Source organism: Doryrhamphus excisus, chromosome 7, assembly GCF_030265055.1.
Source record: "Doryrhamphus excisus isolate RoL2022-K1 chromosome 7, RoL_Dexc_1.0, whole genome shotgun sequence".
NCBI lineage: Eukaryota > Metazoa > Chordata > Actinopteri > Syngnathiformes > Syngnathidae > Doryrhamphus > Doryrhamphus excisus.
The window spans coordinates 2,477,815-2,496,220 of NC_080472.1; the positions used below are offsets into that span (position 1 = coordinate 2,477,815).

Sequence of the window (18,406 nt, forward strand, 5' to 3'; positions counted from 1 at the left end):
CCATTTCTGCTATTAATTTTTAAAAATTTCCAACAATTTTTTCTTCTCATAATTATGACTTTATTATCATAACATTATAATTTTTCCCGCAATTTTCCAAAACACTGCAATTTTTAAATATTTTTTTAAATATATATTTTTTTCCTTATAATATTACAATGTTACTCTCATACAATTTAAATTTTTTTCTCTTAAAATTTAGATTTTATTCTTGTAAACTGACCATTTTTTCTGTTGTTAAATTGTATTTTTAGAATAAAGATATATACTAGAATATAGCATTTAATAATAATAACAAGAGAATAGAAAATTGGTCCTTGTAGTAGCCATGTGTACCACATTTATTTGCCATTTGTTATTTTTAGTATTTTATTACATTTGTATTACATTTGTATTTAAGTCACTTTCATTTTCTACATTTCCAATAATTAATTTTTTAATGCATTTTTTGCAGTCATTTTTTAATTTGCATTTGTTTATGCTTTTTAAAACAAAGGTGTGTGTACTTTTTTTAGGTGTGAATATTTTTATTCCGTATTTCTGTCCATATGCACACTTTTAGTCAGATTTCCACGCACGGCTTTACAGGTAAAAAAAAAAAAAAGGTGCACAATTGTGCTCACACACCCTGCTGTGCACCTGCAGCAAACATTCCCACATTCCCGTCATACCGCTCACGGTCCAACCACGAGTCGACTGACGGGAGGGAGGCATGTGCCCCGCCAACACCAGCATCTCATACCTCCAACATCACGTCAACATTTCTCAAGTGCGGTGACCTTTTTAGGACCAATTAAGTGTCTTTTCAAAGCGGATTGTACAGTTCTCATGGGAAGAAATCCCGACTCCATAACAGGGAATGAGAATACTACACTACTGTAAATTATAGTACAACTCGCAGTTTTCATCATGTCACCCACACCCAAGGTGGACCCCGGGGTGAAGATTCACTCCAAACATAACCTAGTCGCTGTTCCAAGAACGTAAAGGGCCCAAGTAATAGGGCTGCAATTAATTATCTTTGTAGTCAATTAATAGGATTAATCGGAATTCTCTTTAGACATGAACCAACACGCCTATAGTCACCTTTACACCCCGCCTTGATATGAAAGTTTAATGTTAGTGCGGCCCGCGCAAGTTTTGATATGGATGCTGTATGGCAGGGGTCTCAAACACACGGCCCGCGGGCCAAATGTGGCCCACAGGACGCTAGTTTAGGCCCCCGCCTTGATATGAAAGTTTAATGTTATTACGGCCCTGCGCAAGTTTTGATATGGATGCTGTATGGCAGGGGTCTCAAACACGCGCCCCGCGGGCCAAATGTGGCCCGCAGGACGCTAGTTTAGGCCCCCGCCTTGATATGAAAGTTTAATGTTAGTGGGGCCCGCGCAAGTTTGATATGGATGCTGTATGGCAGGGGTCTCAAACACGCGACCCGCAGGCCACATGTGGCCCGCAGGATGCTAGTTTAGGCCCCCGCCTTGATATGAAAGTTTAATGTTATTGTGGCCCCGCGGAAGTTTGATATGGATGCTGTATGGCAGGGGTCTCAAACACGCGGCCCGCGGGCCAAATGTGGCCCACAGGACGCTAGTTTAGGCCCCCGCCTTGATATGAAAGTTTAATGTTAGTGTGGCCCTGCGCAAGTTTTGATATGGATGCTGTATGGCAGGGGTCTCAAACACGCGGCCCGCTTGCCAAATGTGGCCCGCAGGACGCTAGTTTAGGCCCCCGCCTTGATATGAAAGTTTAATGTTATTACGGCCCTGCGTAAGTTTTGATATGGATGCTGTATCGCAGGGGTCTCAAACACGCGGCCCGCTTGCCAAATGTGGCACGCAGGACGCCAGTTTAGGCCCCCGACTTGATATGAAAGTTTAATGTTAGTGCGGCCCCGCGCAAGTTTTGATATGGATGCTGTATGGCAGGGGTCTCAAACACGCGGCCCGCGGGCCAAATGTGGCCCGCAGGACGCTAGTTTGAGGCCCCCGCCTTGATATGAAAGTTTAATGTTATTGTGGCCCCGCGCAAGTTTGATATGGATGCTGTATGGCAGGGGTCTCAAACACGCGGCCCGCGGGCCAAATGTGGCACGCAGGACGCTAGTTTGAGGCCCCCGCCTTGATATGAAAGTTTAATGTTAGTGCGGCCCCGCGCAAGTTTTGATATGGATGCTGTATGGCAGGGGTCTCAAACACGCGGCCCGCGGGCCAAATGTGGCCCACAGGACGCTAGTTTAGGCCCCCGCCTTGATATGAAAGTTTAATGTTATTACGGCCCTGCGCAAGTTTTGATATGGATGCTGTATGGCAGGGGTCTCAAACACGCGGCCCGCTTGCCAAATGTGGCACGCAGGATGCTAGTTTAGGCCCCCGCCTTGATATGAAAGTTTAATGTTAGTGCGGCCCCGCGCAAGTTTGATATGGATGCTGTATGGCAGGGGTCTCAAACACGCGGCCCGCGGGCCAAATGTGGCACGCAGGACGCCAGTTTAGGCCCCCGCCTTGATATGAAAGTTTAATGTTAGTGGGGCCCGCGCAAGTTTTGATATGGATGCTGTATGGCAGGGGTCTCAAACACGCGGCCCGCGGGCCAAATGTGGCCCACAGGACGCTAGTTTAGGCCCCCGCCTTGATATGAAAGTTTAATGTTAGTGCGGCCCTGCGCAAGTTTTGATATGGATGCTGTATGGCAGGGGTCTCAAACACGCGGCCCGCGGGCCAAATGTGGCACGCAGGACGCTAGTTTAGGCCCCCGCCTTGATATGAAAGTTTAATGTTAGTGTGGCCCTGCGCAAGTTTTGATATGGATGCTGTATGGCAGGGGTCTCAAACACGCGGCCCGCGGGCCAAATGTGGCACGCAGGACGCCAGTTTGAGGCCCCCGCCTTGATATGAAAGTTTAATGTTAGTGTGGCCCCGCGCAAGTTTTGATATGGATGCTGTATGGCAGGGGTCTCAAACACGCGGCCCGCGGGCCAAATGTGGCACGCAGGACGCTAGTTTAGGCCCCCGCCTTGATATGAAAGTTTAATGTTAGTGTGGCCCTGCGCAAGTTTTGATATGGATGCTGTATGGCAGGGGTCTCAAACACGCGGCCCGCGGGCCAAATGTGGCACGCAGGATGCTAGTTTAGGCCCCCGCCTTGATATGAAAGTTTAATGTTAGTGCGGCCCCGCGCAAGTTTTGATATGGATGCTGTATGGCAGGGGTCTCAAACATGCGGCCCGCAGGCCACATGTGGCCCGCAGGATGCTAGTTTAGGCCCCCGCCTTGATATGAAAGTTTAATGTTATTACGGCCCTGCGCAAGTTTTGATATGGATGCTGTATGGCAGGGGTCTCAAACACACGGCCCGTGGGCCACATGTGGCCCGCAGGATCCTAGTTTAGGCCCCCGCCTTGATATGAAAGTTTAATGTTAGTGTGGCCCACGCAAGTTTTGATATGGATGCTGTATGGCAGTGGTCTCAAACACGCGGCCCGCGGGCCAAATATTTTATATAAACGTATACAAAATATATACAAATAATATAATCCTGTGATAAATACATAATAAAATCCAGTAAAATTTAGCATATTTCAGACATACTGTAGTCGCAGATGGTGATTAATCATGACTACTTAATTTAAAAACATGATTAATTTGATTAAAACATTGTAATCAATGGGGAAAGTCTGCCATAGCGTGGTCTGAGTAAGCCAAGTCATGAAAAATACTTATACTAATATTCCTCAGTATCACAAAAGTACCATAAATGTGGAGTGGATGCATTTACATCCAATCCACTTTCACACCACGACACACAAACGCACCTCAGCGCTCACACCGGAACCTATTTCTATGACAACGACACGTTCCTGCGGCAACCGTTGGAGACACAAAAATCAACAGGGGTCTGAGTCACTTCCTGTCTCATACAATTCTTCCTCTTTTAAATCTGTGGGCCCGCAAGGAGTCCGACCCTGAGTCACCAAAAGGCAAACATACTCGGCTGTTAGCATACTCGCATGAAAATATGGGCCTGCAGACATCCAACCGCCGACGTGTGCATAACGGCCAAACGGTAGCCGATTTCTGCCACTTGACATTGTGACGTGTTATTTGATAAGGCAACTTATAGTACAACTGTACTTGGTAATGGTAATGGTTTTTATTTCATTTGAACATGCATCAGATGACAATTGAATGCATCACAAAATCAGTTCCCAGTTCCACATGTCCAAAAGGAGTAGGAAGAAGCAAAGCTTATTAAATCCTACCCCTCCATCTGGTACTTTTACAATCACTAACTGTTACATTTGTTCACTTCCTGCTTTCCATAATATAGTAAAAAAAATTATTTTTTTTTGTCACGTACCAATGTACAAGGCGATATGACCATACAATAACATAATGGGTACTATTTGTTTCTTGAATTGGCTCATCGTTGTGCATTGTTTGAGGTCCTTACTCAATCCATCCCATAGTTTGATTCCACGTAGGTGATGGTAATGGTTGAATTTCATTTGAACATGCGTCAGATTACAATTGAATGCATCGCATAATCAGTTCCCAGTTCCACATGTCCAAAAGGAGTAGGAAGAAGCAAAGCTTATTAAATCCTACACCTCCATATGGTACTTTTATAATCAGTAACTGTTACATTTGTTCACTTCCTGCTTTCCTAATATAGTTGGGGGTTTTTTTGGTCAAATTTTTTATTTTTTTCTTCTAATTTTTATTTAAATAATATAATTAAATTTAATATAATAATATATGTATTAATATATTTATATTAATATATAATATAATTAAAAAAAGAATAATTATTTTTTTTAAATTTTATTATTATTTTTTTTTATTTTGTAATTTTTTGTCCCGTACCAAAGTACAAGGTACGCAACCCATACAATCAACTTTAATGCGATTGCTCCTCTCCAGTGACAGTACATTCAGGATGCACACATGCATGTAAACAGAGTAGCCGACTGTACTGCAATCGCTCCTCCACATTTACATCCCATAATACTTTAATCATATAAAGCAGGTGCGATAGAGTAGCGCTGCCGCCGTGATGCTAATTTCCAGATCTTACCTTTTGGCCTCTTCCAGGTGACATAGGTACTCGTAGGCCATATTCTGCTGCCGCCTCTCATCCATCTCCTCCGCCGTGAGTCGTTCCACTCCATCCAGAACAGCTAGAGCACAAAAAAAATCATATTAAAGAAGCCAAATATGTATTATCATTTCATTTTTTTTCCACAAACAGCTTCTCTGGTGGGATAATGTTGCCCAATTTCCACACAGTTGGTCAAAGTTCGCAGGGGTGCTGGAGTCTATCCCAGCTGTCTTCAGGCGAGAGGCGGGGTACACCCTGGACTGGTCGAATATTATAATATGTCATATAAAAATATTGTTTAACAAGAAAACAGCAACAGCAAAAATTCAAAAAAAATTAATTTTATGAGAAAAATGTCAAAATATTAAGTCAATTTCTACCACTTATCCTCATGAGGGTCGTGGGGGTGCTGGAGCCTATCGCAGCTGTCTTCAGGCAACAGGCGGGGTACACCCTGGACTGGTCGAATATTATAATATGTCATATAAAAATATTGTTTAACAAGAAAACAGCAACAGCAAAAATTCAAAAAAATTAAATTTTATGAGAAAAATGTCAAAATATTAAGTCAATTTCTACCACTTATCCTCATGAGGGTCGCGGGGGTGCTGGAGCCTATCCCGGCTGTCTTTAGGCGAGAGGCGGGGTACACCCTGGACTGGTTGAATATTATAATATGTAATATAAAAATATTGTTTAAACAAGAAAACAGCAATAGCAAAAATAAAAAAAAATAGTAATTTTATTAGAAGAATGTCAAAATATTAATAGAGAAAAGTTGTACACTAATAATTTATAATTTATTATATTATTATTATTTATTATTATTATTATTATTATTATTTATTATAATAATAATAATTTTTGGAAAATTAGGTTGCAAAATATTATTATGGAATGAAAATTTAGATATTTTTTTAAAGAACACCAGAAATGGAATATACAGTTGTATTTTTACAAGAAAAAAATAAAAATAAAGTTATTCAAAAACAAAAAAGGCCCAATTTAATGACGATAAATTCATAATATGAGGAAAAATAATGTTATTTTAATACCATAACAATGAAATATCAAAGAGGTACACTCTAGACTGGTGGCCAGCCAATCACAGGGCACATATAGACAAACAACCATTCACACTCACATTCATACCTATGGAATAATTTGGAGTCGCTAATTAACCTAGCATGTTTTTGGAATGAGGTCTGTGCGCTAACCACTACACCGCCGTGCAGCCTAGACTGAAAATAATAAAAACAAAGCGGTGAGTGTTTGTGAGGTGATTCATGCGATACAGACCAGAGCGGTGCTCCCAAATAATGGGTGGGGGGGGGGGGGGGCCAGGGGCAAGTAATACAAAGAACCCCTTTTGAGGCTAGCGGTGGTGCAAAGCTCCCCTGCTCTTCAGGCCACTGGGTCATCCCTGTTAGAAGACGATGTTAGAGGCCTATGTATTAACTAAACTATGTAATGTCTCTCTGATGTACTCGTTCCTGATCCTATCCATCCTGGTCACTCCCAATGAGAACCTCAACATGTTAGAGGCCTTGGAGATAAAGGGCCTCTAACATGTAATGTCCCTCTGATGTACTCGTTCCTGATCCTGTCCATCCTGGTCACTCCCAATGAGAACCTCAACATGTAATGGCCCTCTGATGTACCTGTTCCTGATCCTATCCATCCTGGTCACTCCCAATGAGAACCTAAACATGTTAGAGGCCTTGGAGATAAAGGGCCTCTAACATGTAATGTCCCTCTGATGTACTCGTTCCTGATCCTGTCCATCCCGGTCACTCCCAATGAGAACCTCAACATGTAATGGCCCTCTGATGTACTTGTTCCTGATCCTGTCCATCCCGGTCACTCCCAATGAGAACCTAAACATGTTAGAGACCTTGAAGATAAAGGGCCTCTAACATGTAATGTCCCTCTGATGTACTCGTTCCTGATCCTGTCCATCCCGGTCACTCCCAATGAGAACCTCAACATGTTAGAGGCCTTGGAGATAAAGCGCCTCTAACATGTAATGTCTCTCTGATGTACTCGTTCCTGATCCTGTCCATCCTGGTCACTCCCAATGAGAACCTCAACATGTAATGGCCCTCTGATGTACTTGTTCCTGATCCTATCCATCCCGGTCACTCCCAATGAGAACCTCAACATGTAATGGCCCTCTGATGTACTTGTTCCTGATCCTATCCATCCTGGTCACTCCCAATGAGAACCTCAACATGTTAGAGGCCTTGGAGATAAAGGGCCTCTAACATGTAATGTCCCTCTGATGTACTCGTTCCTGATCCTATCCATCCTGGTCACTCCCAATGAGAACCTCAACATGTAATGGCCCTCTGATGTACTTGTTCCTGATCCTATCCATCCTGGTCACTCCCAATGAGAACCTCAACATGCTAGAGGTCTTTGGAGATAAAGGGCCTCTAACATGTAATGTCTCTCTGATGTACTCGTTCCTGATCCTGTCCATCCCGGTCACTCCCAATGAGAATCTCAACATGTAATGGCCCTCTGATGTACTTGTTCCTGATCCTATCCATCCTGGTCACTCCCAATGAGAACCTCAACATGTTAGAGGCCTTGGAGATAAAGGGACTCTAACATGTAATGTCACTCTGATGTACTTGTTCCTGATCCTATCCATCCCGGTCACTCCCAATGAGAACCTCAACATGTTAGAGGCCTTGGAGATAAAGGGCCTCTAACATGTAATGTCCCTCTGATGTACTCGTTCCTGATCCTGTCCATCCTGGTCACTCCCAGTGAGAACCTCAACATGTTAGAGGCCTTGGCGATAAAGGGCCTCTAACATGTAATGTCCCTCTGATGTACTCGTTCCTGGTCCTATCTATCCTGGTCACTCCCAATGAGAACCTCAACATGTTAGAGGCCTTGGAGATAAAGGGCCTCTAACATGTAATGTCTCTCTGATGTACTCGTTCCTGATCCTATCCATCCTGGTCACTCCCAATGAGAACCTCAACATGTAATGGCCCTCTGATGTACCTGTTCCTGATCCTATCCATCCTGGTCACTCCCAATGAGAACCTAAACATGTTAGAGGCCTTGGAGATAAAGGGCCTCTAACATGTAATGTCCCTCTGATGTACTCGTTCCTGATCCTGTCCATCCCGGTCACTCCCAATGAGAACCTAAACATGTTAGAGACCTTGAAGATAAAGGGCCTCTAACATGTAATGTCCCTCTGATGTACTCGTTCCTGATCCTATCCATCCTGGTCACTCCCAATGAGAACCTCAACATGTAATGGCCCTCTGATGTACTTGTTCCTGATCCTATCCATCCCGGTCACTCCCAATGAGAACCTCAACATGTTAGAGGCCTTGGAGATAAAGGGCCTCTAACATGTAATGTCTCTCTGATGTACTCGTTCCTGATCCTATCCATCCTGGTCACTCCCAATGAGAACCTCAACATGTAATGGCCCTCTGATGTACCTGTTCCTGATCCTATCCATCCTGGTCACTCCCAATGAGAACCTAAACATGTTAGAGGCCTTGGAGATAAAGGGCCTCTAACATGTAATGTCCCTCTGATGTACTCGTTCCTGATCCTGTCCATCCCGGTCACTCCCAATGAGAACCTAAACATGTTAGAGACCTTGAAGATAAAGGGCCTCTAACATGTAATGTCCCTCTGATGTACTCGTTCCTGATCCTATCCATCCTGGTCACTCCCAATGAGAACCTCAACATGTAATGGCCCTCTGATGTACTTGTTCCTGATCCTATCCATCCCGGTCACTCCCAATGAGAACCTCAACATGTTAGAGGCCTTGGAGATAAAGGGCCTCTAACATGTAATGTCCCTCTGATGTACTCGTTCCTGATCCTGTCCATCCTGGTCACTCCCAATGAGAACCTCAACATGTTAGAGGCCTTGGAGATAAAGTTCAAGACTGTGGACGTTGTGGACAGAGAAGACCAACGGTGAGTTTGGACCACACTGTCTCTAACATGGAATGTCCCTCTGATGTACTCGTTCCTGATCCTATCCATCCTGGTCACTCCCAATGAGAACCTCAACATCATCATCTCTGCTCCCTCCACTTCTGCTTCCTGTCTTTTCCTCTTTAGACCAAACAACATGGCTGGTCTCACCACAGTTTTGCATACTTTTCCTTTCATTTTAGTTGTCTTGTTGCTTATTAGCAGGACTGTGGCTTCTGAAGGGCAAATGTGGAAGAAACCACTGTAAACATTGAAAAGGGGTGCAAGATTGAACAAGCTTCTTTCTACTCCTTCTCTGACATGTTGAATATGCAAATATAACCACGTGATGTTGTGTAATATAACTTGTTCAGCGTGTCTGAATCAAATAAGCCACGTAGTAATACTACATTAAGTATTTGTCTTACAGTAGATAAAGTTTGGACCCCCCCCCCCCTCCTGCTGTGTGGCATCACGTATACTTCCTCCATGACGCCTCCGGCTGTTTTTGTTGCTTAAACGCACATTACTTCTAGAAACTTCTTCAATAAGTGCGTATTTATATTGACTAAAAGTTTTCTTCATAGCTTAGCTAGCTCGAGTCACTTCAAGACAGGAAGAAGGCCTCACTGTGTGTACATGTTGGAATGTTATCATTTCAAAATAAAATAAAAAAAAAATGCGGAAGTTAGCATGAGGTTGTAACCGTGCTGCCATGATCTAGTTAGGGTGTGTTAAAAAAAATCATCAAAGACACCTTCAAAGTTTGAGTGGGCGTTTTACGCCAACATCGTAAAACAATCATTTCCGGAAAATAGGCGCCAGTTTAGCATATGGAAAAACAGAATGACAACTTACATCCATATCGCGGCCTCGGCCCGTCTGTCTCGTCTGAAGTTGACATCTTCAAAAAAAAAAACTCCACCTTTAAAGTACACTTGACGAATAAACAACCGCCAACCGCCCCCCAAAAAACCCGCCTTATATCCAAAGAATTCCGACCAGGACCCCTTTGGTCCTGTTGCTTCTTCTCTGCACACTTACAGTTGGAACTTTTTTTTCTTCTTCTTCTTCTTCAAACTTCACTGATGTCACTGGGTGTGTTCTTCCTAATCCAGAAGTATGCGTTTCAGGAAACGGAGGTCTTGCGAGCTTCTGCACGGTTAACATGAAGGCGGCGGCGCCCCCTGCTGTCCGATGTAGGTATAGCAACGCATAAACTGAACTAGCTAGGCTAACTGAGTCAACGCTAGTTGTCTGAAGCAGTTTTTTCAACCTTTTCTGAGCCACGACACGGTTTTTTTTACATTGGAAAAATTCTTCCGGCTAACGAAAAATGTTACAAAATGACACTTTGTACAGTACATTTAATTCCAATATAATAATTGTTTTAATTCCTTTTTAAAAACTCCGCCATGACTGTCAACACGACTTCTCACGTGCATCACTTTAAGTATATCGGAGGAACGAAACAATCAGGTACGTGTTGCCACACGGACGAGTATTACATTACACCACTGACACTCGACATAATATTAAATTAATAATAGTTACTTAAAAAAAAAAAAGTGATATTGGATAATTCCTCACGGCACACCTGATGGGGGAGGGTACTAGGACGCCTGAGCCTGCATTAAATAAATAAAATAAATAAAATAAATAAAATAAAAAATAAAAAAAATAAAAAAATAAAAAAATAAAAAAATAAAAAAATAATAAATAAATACAGGAAAATAAATAAATTAAATAAATAAATACAGGAAAATAAATTAAGTATGAGTTGTTTATGGATGAATTTGTTTTTGCATCATTTTTTTTCAACCCAAAATCATTTTCTCCGGCTGCTCATATATGCGTATATTAGGGCTGTGCAATAATTACAAGTTTTAATCAAATTAATCACGTTTTTTAAATTAAGTAGTCATGATTAATCACCATTTGCAACTACAGTATGTCTGAGATATGCTAAATTTGTACTGGATTTTATTATGTATTTATCACATAATTATATTATTTGTATATATATTATATACGTTTATGTATTAACAGCTCCAAATTAACTTTTAACGAATATTTAAATAAAGCTAAAAGATAGCACATGTCTGAAAAACTATTTACCTAACATGAGTTTATTTAATAATATCATATAGCATTTGAATCATACTTTAACCATGTTATTATGAGCAATGAGGGGTTGCGTTCAAAGACACCACGCCATCCGTTCATCCATTTTCTATGCTGCTTATACTCGCAAAGGGTGGAGACTACCCAACCCTGGAATGGTCGCCAGGACACCACGCCATTTAGGTTGAATTCACATGTTTTTAGTGTGCATGTATTTTCCAAGCATACTCAAATGCATCAAATTCCAATGTGAAGGGACAGGAAACGTGCTTTTATACGGGGGAAACAAGACATATGTCACAGCAAAACTCCATCAGGACTTCAAGACTGTGGACGTTGTGGACAGAGAAGACCATTGAGAGTGACCAGGATGGATAGGATCAGGAACGAGTACATCAGAGGGACATTACATGTTAGAGGTCTATGCATGTACTCGTTCCTGATCCTATCCATCCTGGTCACTCCCAATGAGAACCTCAACATGTTACAGGCCTTGGAGATAAAGGACCTCTAACATGTAATGTCTCTCTGATGTACTCGTTCCTGATCCTATCCATCCTGGTCACTCCCAATGAGAACCTCAACATGTAATGTCCCTCTGATGTACTCGTTTCTGATCCTATCCATCCTGGTCACTCCCAATGAGAACCTCAACATGTTACAGGCCTTGGAGATAAAGGGCCTCTAACATGTAATGTCCCTCTGATGTACTCATTCCTGATCCTATCCATCCTGGTCACTCCCAATGAGAACCTCAACATGTTAGAGGCCTTGGAGATAAAGGGCCTCTAACATGTAATGTCCCTCTGATGTACTCGTTCCTGATCCTATCCATCCTGGTCACTCCCAATGAGAACCTCAGAATCATCATCTCTGCCTACCTTACCAGTTCTGCTTCCTGCCTTTTCCTCAGCACAGCACATCCTTGGCATTAAAGACGGAGATGTGCTGTTCTGTCGCTTCCAGGTTTGTATTTCTTGTATCGGGTAATTGATGATAGCAATTATCATGGATTCTAATGTGATGGGTGCGGCATCAAGTGAAACCTGGTGGATTTAATCTGTTACTGTACCCAAAGGCCAAAACATAATAAATCCATCTCAGAGGAAGCTGTGAAATTACACAGAGACAATCTACATTTTCTTTTTCATTTGTAAACCTCTATTTAAAAAGTGTTCAATACCTGCAAGATGCATATCACAGAATTTAGAATGTCAAAACTACGACTTTTTATCGGGTGTGTCCTACATTAAAATAAATTAAAACAATAAAATGAAAATTAAATTTTATATATATATATATAATTATCTTTATATATATAATATATATTATATTATATATATTTATATATATAACATAAATATAATAATAATAGAATAGAATTATATATATATATAATTTAATTTTCATTTTATTGTATAAATTTATTTTAATGTAGGACACACCCTGTAAAAAACTCGTAGTTTTGACAATAAATAATAAATAAATATAATAATAAATATAATAATAATAGAGAATTATATATATATAATTCTCTATTATTATTATATTTATTATATTAGTATTAGTATATTTATTATATTATATATATTATAATTATATACATATAATTCTCTATTATTGTTATATTTATTATATTATGTATATATAATTCTAATATAACAAATATAATTATATGATAGTATATATAATATTATATATAATAATACAAATATAATAATAATAGAATATTATATGTATAATTCTCTATTATTATTATATTTATTACATTAGAATTATAATATATATATATAATTCTCTATTATTATTATTATTATTATATTTATTAGATTAGTCTTACCAGTTCAACTTATTTTCATTACACCTTTTTTCTCTATTTTCCTCCAATTTTTTGCTGTTATATAGGCCAATAAAAAAACAAGCTGCACACCAACTTTGGACAACCCTGACTTAACATAAAATTAAACTAAAATCAACATTTAAACTGTAAAATGTACAGTTTAGCCTGTAAGACTGTTTACATTTCTATTGTCATTTTTACAGGATTATTCTGGCAACCACAGCCGTTAAAACTACGGTTTTTTTTTTGTTTTTTACAGTGTATATGTGCCCTGTGATTGGCTGGCGATCAGTCCAGGGACTTTTCAGCATGCTGCTCCAAACCTGTCGCAGTGGCCCCCTTCCGGGCGGGGCCATAGGTCCTTATAAGAGGGCAGCAATGATCCCGTGGACGTGAACCTGCTGAGAACTTGTGAAGCTCCACTCATCTTGTCACCGCTTCTCCTCCTTTATATACGCTTTATATATATATATATATATATATAGGCGCACTTGCCAGAACCATGGAGAGTTCCTCTGTTTTCCGCGGAGTGCTGATGGTCAGCCTGCTGGCCGTCCTTTGTCGCGGCCAGACGTCCCAGGAGGTTTCTGCTGAGGACTTGGAAGTGGACAGAAACGAACCAGCGGCAGACCGAGAACTGGTCAGTAGCCGTCATGTACACAGACGTGTACTTTCTGTATTGTTTTTGTCACGTTTTTATCACGTATTATTAGTATGATTATTATTGCTGTTGGTGTACTTTCCTGTATCTAAGATTAAGATATGCCTTTATTCGTCCCTCAGTGGGGAAATTTGCAATAATAAGGTCCAAGGACAGGGAGGACTTGTCCGGGAATTGAACTCGGGACCTCTCGCACCCTAAGCGAGAATCATACCAGCTATAAACATTACATTTTAATTTTGTTAGTTTATTATTGCTTGTATACAGGAATATTTTAATTTTAATAATAATTATTAAATTATATGATTTTTTAAAAAATCATATTTATATTTTTTTAACCTCCAGAAATTAAAAGAAATTAAATGATTTTGATGATGGTTTTATTTCTTATTTTTTTGGACACACACACACATACAATCAGAGCTATAAACATTACATTTTAATTTTGTTAGTTTATTATTTGCTTCTATACAGGAATATTTAAATTTTAGTAATAATTATTAAATTATATGAAATTATTTTAAAAATCATATTTATATTTTTTTAACCTCCATTAATTTAAAAAAATTAAATGATTTTGATGATGGTTTTAGTTCTTATTTTTTTGGACACACGCACACACACATATATATATACAATCAGAGCTATAAACATTACATTTTAATTTTGTTAGTTTATTATTGCTTGTATACAGGAATATTTTAATTTTAATAATAATTATTAAATTATATGATTTTTAAAAAAATCATATTTATATATTTTTTAACCTCCAGAAATTAAAAAAAATTAAATGATTTTGATGATGGTTTTATTTCTTATTTTTTTGGACACACACACACACACACATACAATCAGAGCTATAAACATTACATTTTAATTTTGTTAGTTTATTATTGCTTGCATACAGGAATATTTTAATTTTAATAATAATTATTAAATTATATGAAATTATTTTTTTATCATATTTATATATTTTTAACCTCCAGAAATTAAAAAAAATTAAATGATTTTTAATGATGGTTTTATTTCTTATTTTTTGGACACATTATTTTGTCAATGACATGATTGCTATAATGGGTGAATGACACTTTTTTGGTTACATGTGGAAAAAAAACTGTATTAGTGTAAACAGTAGTAGTAGTACTAGTAGTACTAGTGGTATTAATAATATTATTATAGATGATATTGTGCAGATATGACCCCGAAATTGATTCAAACTAGATATAAAATTAGGAATTAAAGTATTTTTCTCTATTTAAAAACATCACACAACACTGTAAAATCATAAAAAAATGGAAAAAAAATATTCCCGTTTGAAGATGAGTGAAGTATTTATTTAATCCAGTGCCTAATTTAAATTTATGTGAAATTTGTGAAAATATTTTGCACCTTCTTTCCATAAGAAATGCAACAAATACTAATATAAAATGTAAAAAAATAAGATATGAAGTAACGTGTGTTGACGTGTGTTTTTTGCCGAGCAGGTGGAAGCGCTGGAGGTTTTACTGGGCAAGGTGCATAACCGGGTTTCCACGGAGAAGAGAGGCAGCATCCCGCTGGTAACTATATATATTATACATATATATTATATATATATATTATCGCTGATGCTAATGATACACCCGGGGGTCCATGCTAGCTTTGTGCGATGTATCGCTGTTGACTAAAGCAAGTGTGTAGCTCCAATTAACGCAAAAGCCAATAACCGTATTTTCTTGCCGCAATTCCGGAGTTCCATACACTAGATTGCTATCCGACTCAAATGAGCTGACTCGGAAAGGAAGTGTTTCAATTCTCTTGTCCTGTTCTTATTAAGAAAGTTCCATTAGGGGTTGGGCGATACAACTAATTCCGGTATTGATCCAATACCCAGTGAATGCAAGGTCATTATTAATTACGCTGATACAGATACTTACCTTTCATTTGTAGGACTTCAGGAGGTTTGCCACCAGCTGCTTATAATTATCTGTCTTGTAGTTTCCAAGAAAGTCTGATTCATTTATTCTTTTTTTTTACCGATTATCCTCACGAGGGTCGCGGCGGGTGCTGGAGCCTATCCCAGCTGTCTTCGGGCCGAGAGGCGGGGGTGGCCGGCCTGGTGGCCAGCCAATCACAGGGCTCATATAGACAAACAACCATGGTTGATAAAATAAAATAATGGAATCATGACGAAATATGAAAGTAAAAATGACTTAAAAGTGTAAAAATTAATTTGATAAAATAAATAAATAAATAAATAAATAAATAAATAAATAAATTAATTAATTAATAAAGAAAGAAAATTAGCCAATCACAGGGCTCATATAGACAAACAACCATGGTTGATAAAATAAAATAATGGAATCATGACGAAATATGAAAGTAAAAATGACTTAAAAGTGTAAAAATTAATTTGATAAAATAAATAAATAAATAAATAAATAAATAAATAAATAAATAAATAAATAAATAAATAAATAAATAAATAAATAAATAAATAAATAAATAAATTAATAAATTAATAAATTAATAAAGAAAGAAAATTAGCCAATCACAGGGCTCACATAGACAAACAACCATGGTCGATAAAATAAAAATAATGGAATCATGACAAAATATAAAAGTAAAAATGACTTAAAAGTGTAAAAACAATAATTTGATCAAATAAATTTAAAAAATGAATTAATTAATTAATAAAGAAAGAAAATTAGCCAATCACAGGGCTCATATAGACAAACAACCATGGTTGATAAAATAAAATAATGGAATCATGACAAAATATGAAAGTAAAAATGACTTAGAAGTGTAAAAATTAATTTGATAAAATAAATAAATAAATAAATAAATAAATAAATTAATTAATAAAGAAAGAAAATTAGCCAATCACAGGGCTCACATAGACAAACAACCATGGTTGATAAAATAAAATAATGGAATCATGACAAAATATAAAAGTAAAAATGACTTAAAAGTGTAAAAACAATAATTTGATAAAATAAATTTAAAAAATGAATTAATTAATTAATAAAGAAAGAAAATTAGCCAATCACAGGGCTCATATAGACAAACAACCATGGTTGATAAAATAAAATAATGGAATCATGACAAAATATAAAAGTAAAAATGACTTAAAAGTGTAAAAATTAATTTGATAAAATAAATTTAAAAAATGAATGAATTAATTAATAAAGAAAGAAAATTAGCCAATCACAGGGCACATATAGACAAACAACCATTCACACTCTCATTCATACCTATGGACAATTTGGAGTCGCTAATTAACCTAGCATGTTTTTGGAATGTGGGAGGAAACCGGAGTACCCGGAAATGGCCGAGGGTGGAATTGAACTCGAGTCTCCTAGCTGTGTGGCCTGCTTGCTAACCACCCTTATTTCGCATACATTTCTGATTTTGACCCAATATTATATCTTGGAAACTATTGCCAATCTGCACTTGTGACTTAGTGTAATAATTACAACTTATTGCAAATGTTGAGCTGAAATTGGAGCAGAATGTCAATGTTAAGCTAACATGAGAGTGTAGAGCAGGGGCGTGCTAAGTTTTTCCACATAGTGAAAAATGAAAGGAGGTAATTTGATGAAATTACAACTTTCTTTTGTTTTAAATAATTTAAAAAAATAATGAAAAAAATTATATACATTATTATAAAATTAAAATAATAATAATAATTATTATTATTATAAAATTTAATTATAAAAATTTAAATTAAAATAAAAAATTTGTTTCAGCCAACTGATGATGTATTGCAATTATAACAATTAGAGTCATTTATTAACTTTTCTCTTCATATTCTGACTTCAGTTTTGTAAACTTACTGCTAATTTTTAAATTTTTGACCCACAATTTGGACACCCCGTGTTCCGAGGTGTCAAATGATCCATTTCAATAAGTCACCATTCCAGAAAACAGGGTACATGAATGGAGCATATGGTCAAAGAACGTTGTCATAGTTTTGGTCGATGAGCGTGTCCCCGTTTTCCTCCCTAGTGTGGGATCGGCGACCGCTGTGCCATGAAGTTCGGCCCACGGATCGGAAAGCTCTGCGACTGCGGCAGAGGAGCCAACTGCAACTCCTACCTGCTCAAGTGCATTTGAACGCCACTCGCCTGTAGGAATCCTTAGTCGGGATACACAGTCCATTCCTAGCCTCCACAGGTTTTGACTTATGTTACGCATGGTTGTTTTTTTTTTGTTTTTTTTTCCCATGAGGCATGGATGTGTGGCGAGTACACTTTACACGTTGCATGTAAATGCATCACGTTCAATAAAGAGACTTACCATCAAGGTTGTTTGGATTTGCTTGGGATGCCTGACTTCAATAAACAAAACATAACATACAAGGGAGCCATATTGGCCAACATTTTGCTTTTAAAAATGAGGACAATTTTCCACCACTTTTGACCCAGTTAAACCCTCCCACCATCTTTACTGGTATTTTGCCATTCTTTCCCAGCGCCGTCCCTTTTTTAATAGTTTCATGAATTTAACCCATATTTTAATTTTCATTTTTTAAAAAAACATCCTCTCCGATTCTGCTGGAGCTGCAAAAACATGGTTGCTCCACCGTTGGATATTATTCCTGTGGAGGATCAGAATTTTTCTTATTTTACATTTTTCTGGAAGACTTTCAAGTGTTTAAAAATTATTTTTAAAAAAATAAAAAATAATATATAATAAAAAAAAATAAAAAATAATATAATAATATTTTTTACATATTAT

At 37.9% G+C, this 18,406-nt stretch overlaps 2 protein-coding genes across 2 annotated transcripts in view; one reads left to right on the forward strand and one right to left on the reverse strand.

The window, feature by feature from the left end:
* iqgap1 (IQ motif containing GTPase activating protein 1) overlaps nt 1-10,490 on the reverse strand; it is a 62,827-nt gene extending 52,337 nt beyond the window's left edge. Inside the window, exons 1-2 of the mRNA XM_058077422.1 lie at nt 9,921-10,490; nt 5,077-5,179 (exon numbers count right to left, since the gene is read on the reverse strand). Coding sequence (XP_057933405.1) covers nt 5,077-5,179; nt 9,921-9,966 — 149 coding nt within the window. The 5' untranslated portion in view covers nt 9,967-10,490. The remainder of the gene's footprint in view (nt 1-5,076; nt 5,180-9,920) is intronic.
* Nucleotides 10,491-13,475: 2,985 nt separating this feature from the next.
* On the forward strand, nt 13,476-17,992 carry cartl (cocaine- and amphetamine-regulated transcript-like). Its single transcript, XM_058077631.1, has 3 exons — nt 13,476-13,666; nt 15,172-15,246; nt 17,675-17,992. The coding sequence occupies exons 1-3, from the start codon at nt 13,529-13,531 to the stop codon at nt 17,780-17,782; spliced, it is 321 nt and encodes a 106-aa protein (XP_057933614.1). The 5' UTR covers nt 13,476-13,528; the 3' UTR covers nt 17,783-17,992.
* The last annotated feature ends 414 nt before the right edge of the window (nt 17,993-18,406 follow it).

Excerpts from the sequence above, each read along its gene's own strand:
- cartl (XM_058077631.1), top strand. The coding sequence starts at position 13,529 with ATGGAGAGTTCCTCTGTTTTCCGCGGAGTGCTGATGGTCAGCCTGCTG. Across the intron at positions 13,667-15,171 it reads CAGCGGCAGACCGAGAACTG|GTGGAAGCGCTGGAGGTTTT; the intron begins GTCAGTAGCCGT and ends TTTGCCGAGCAG. Across the intron at positions 15,247-17,674 it reads AGAGAGGCAGCATCCCGCTG|TGTGGGATCGGCGACCGCTG; the intron begins GTAACTATATAT and ends TTTCCTCCCTAG.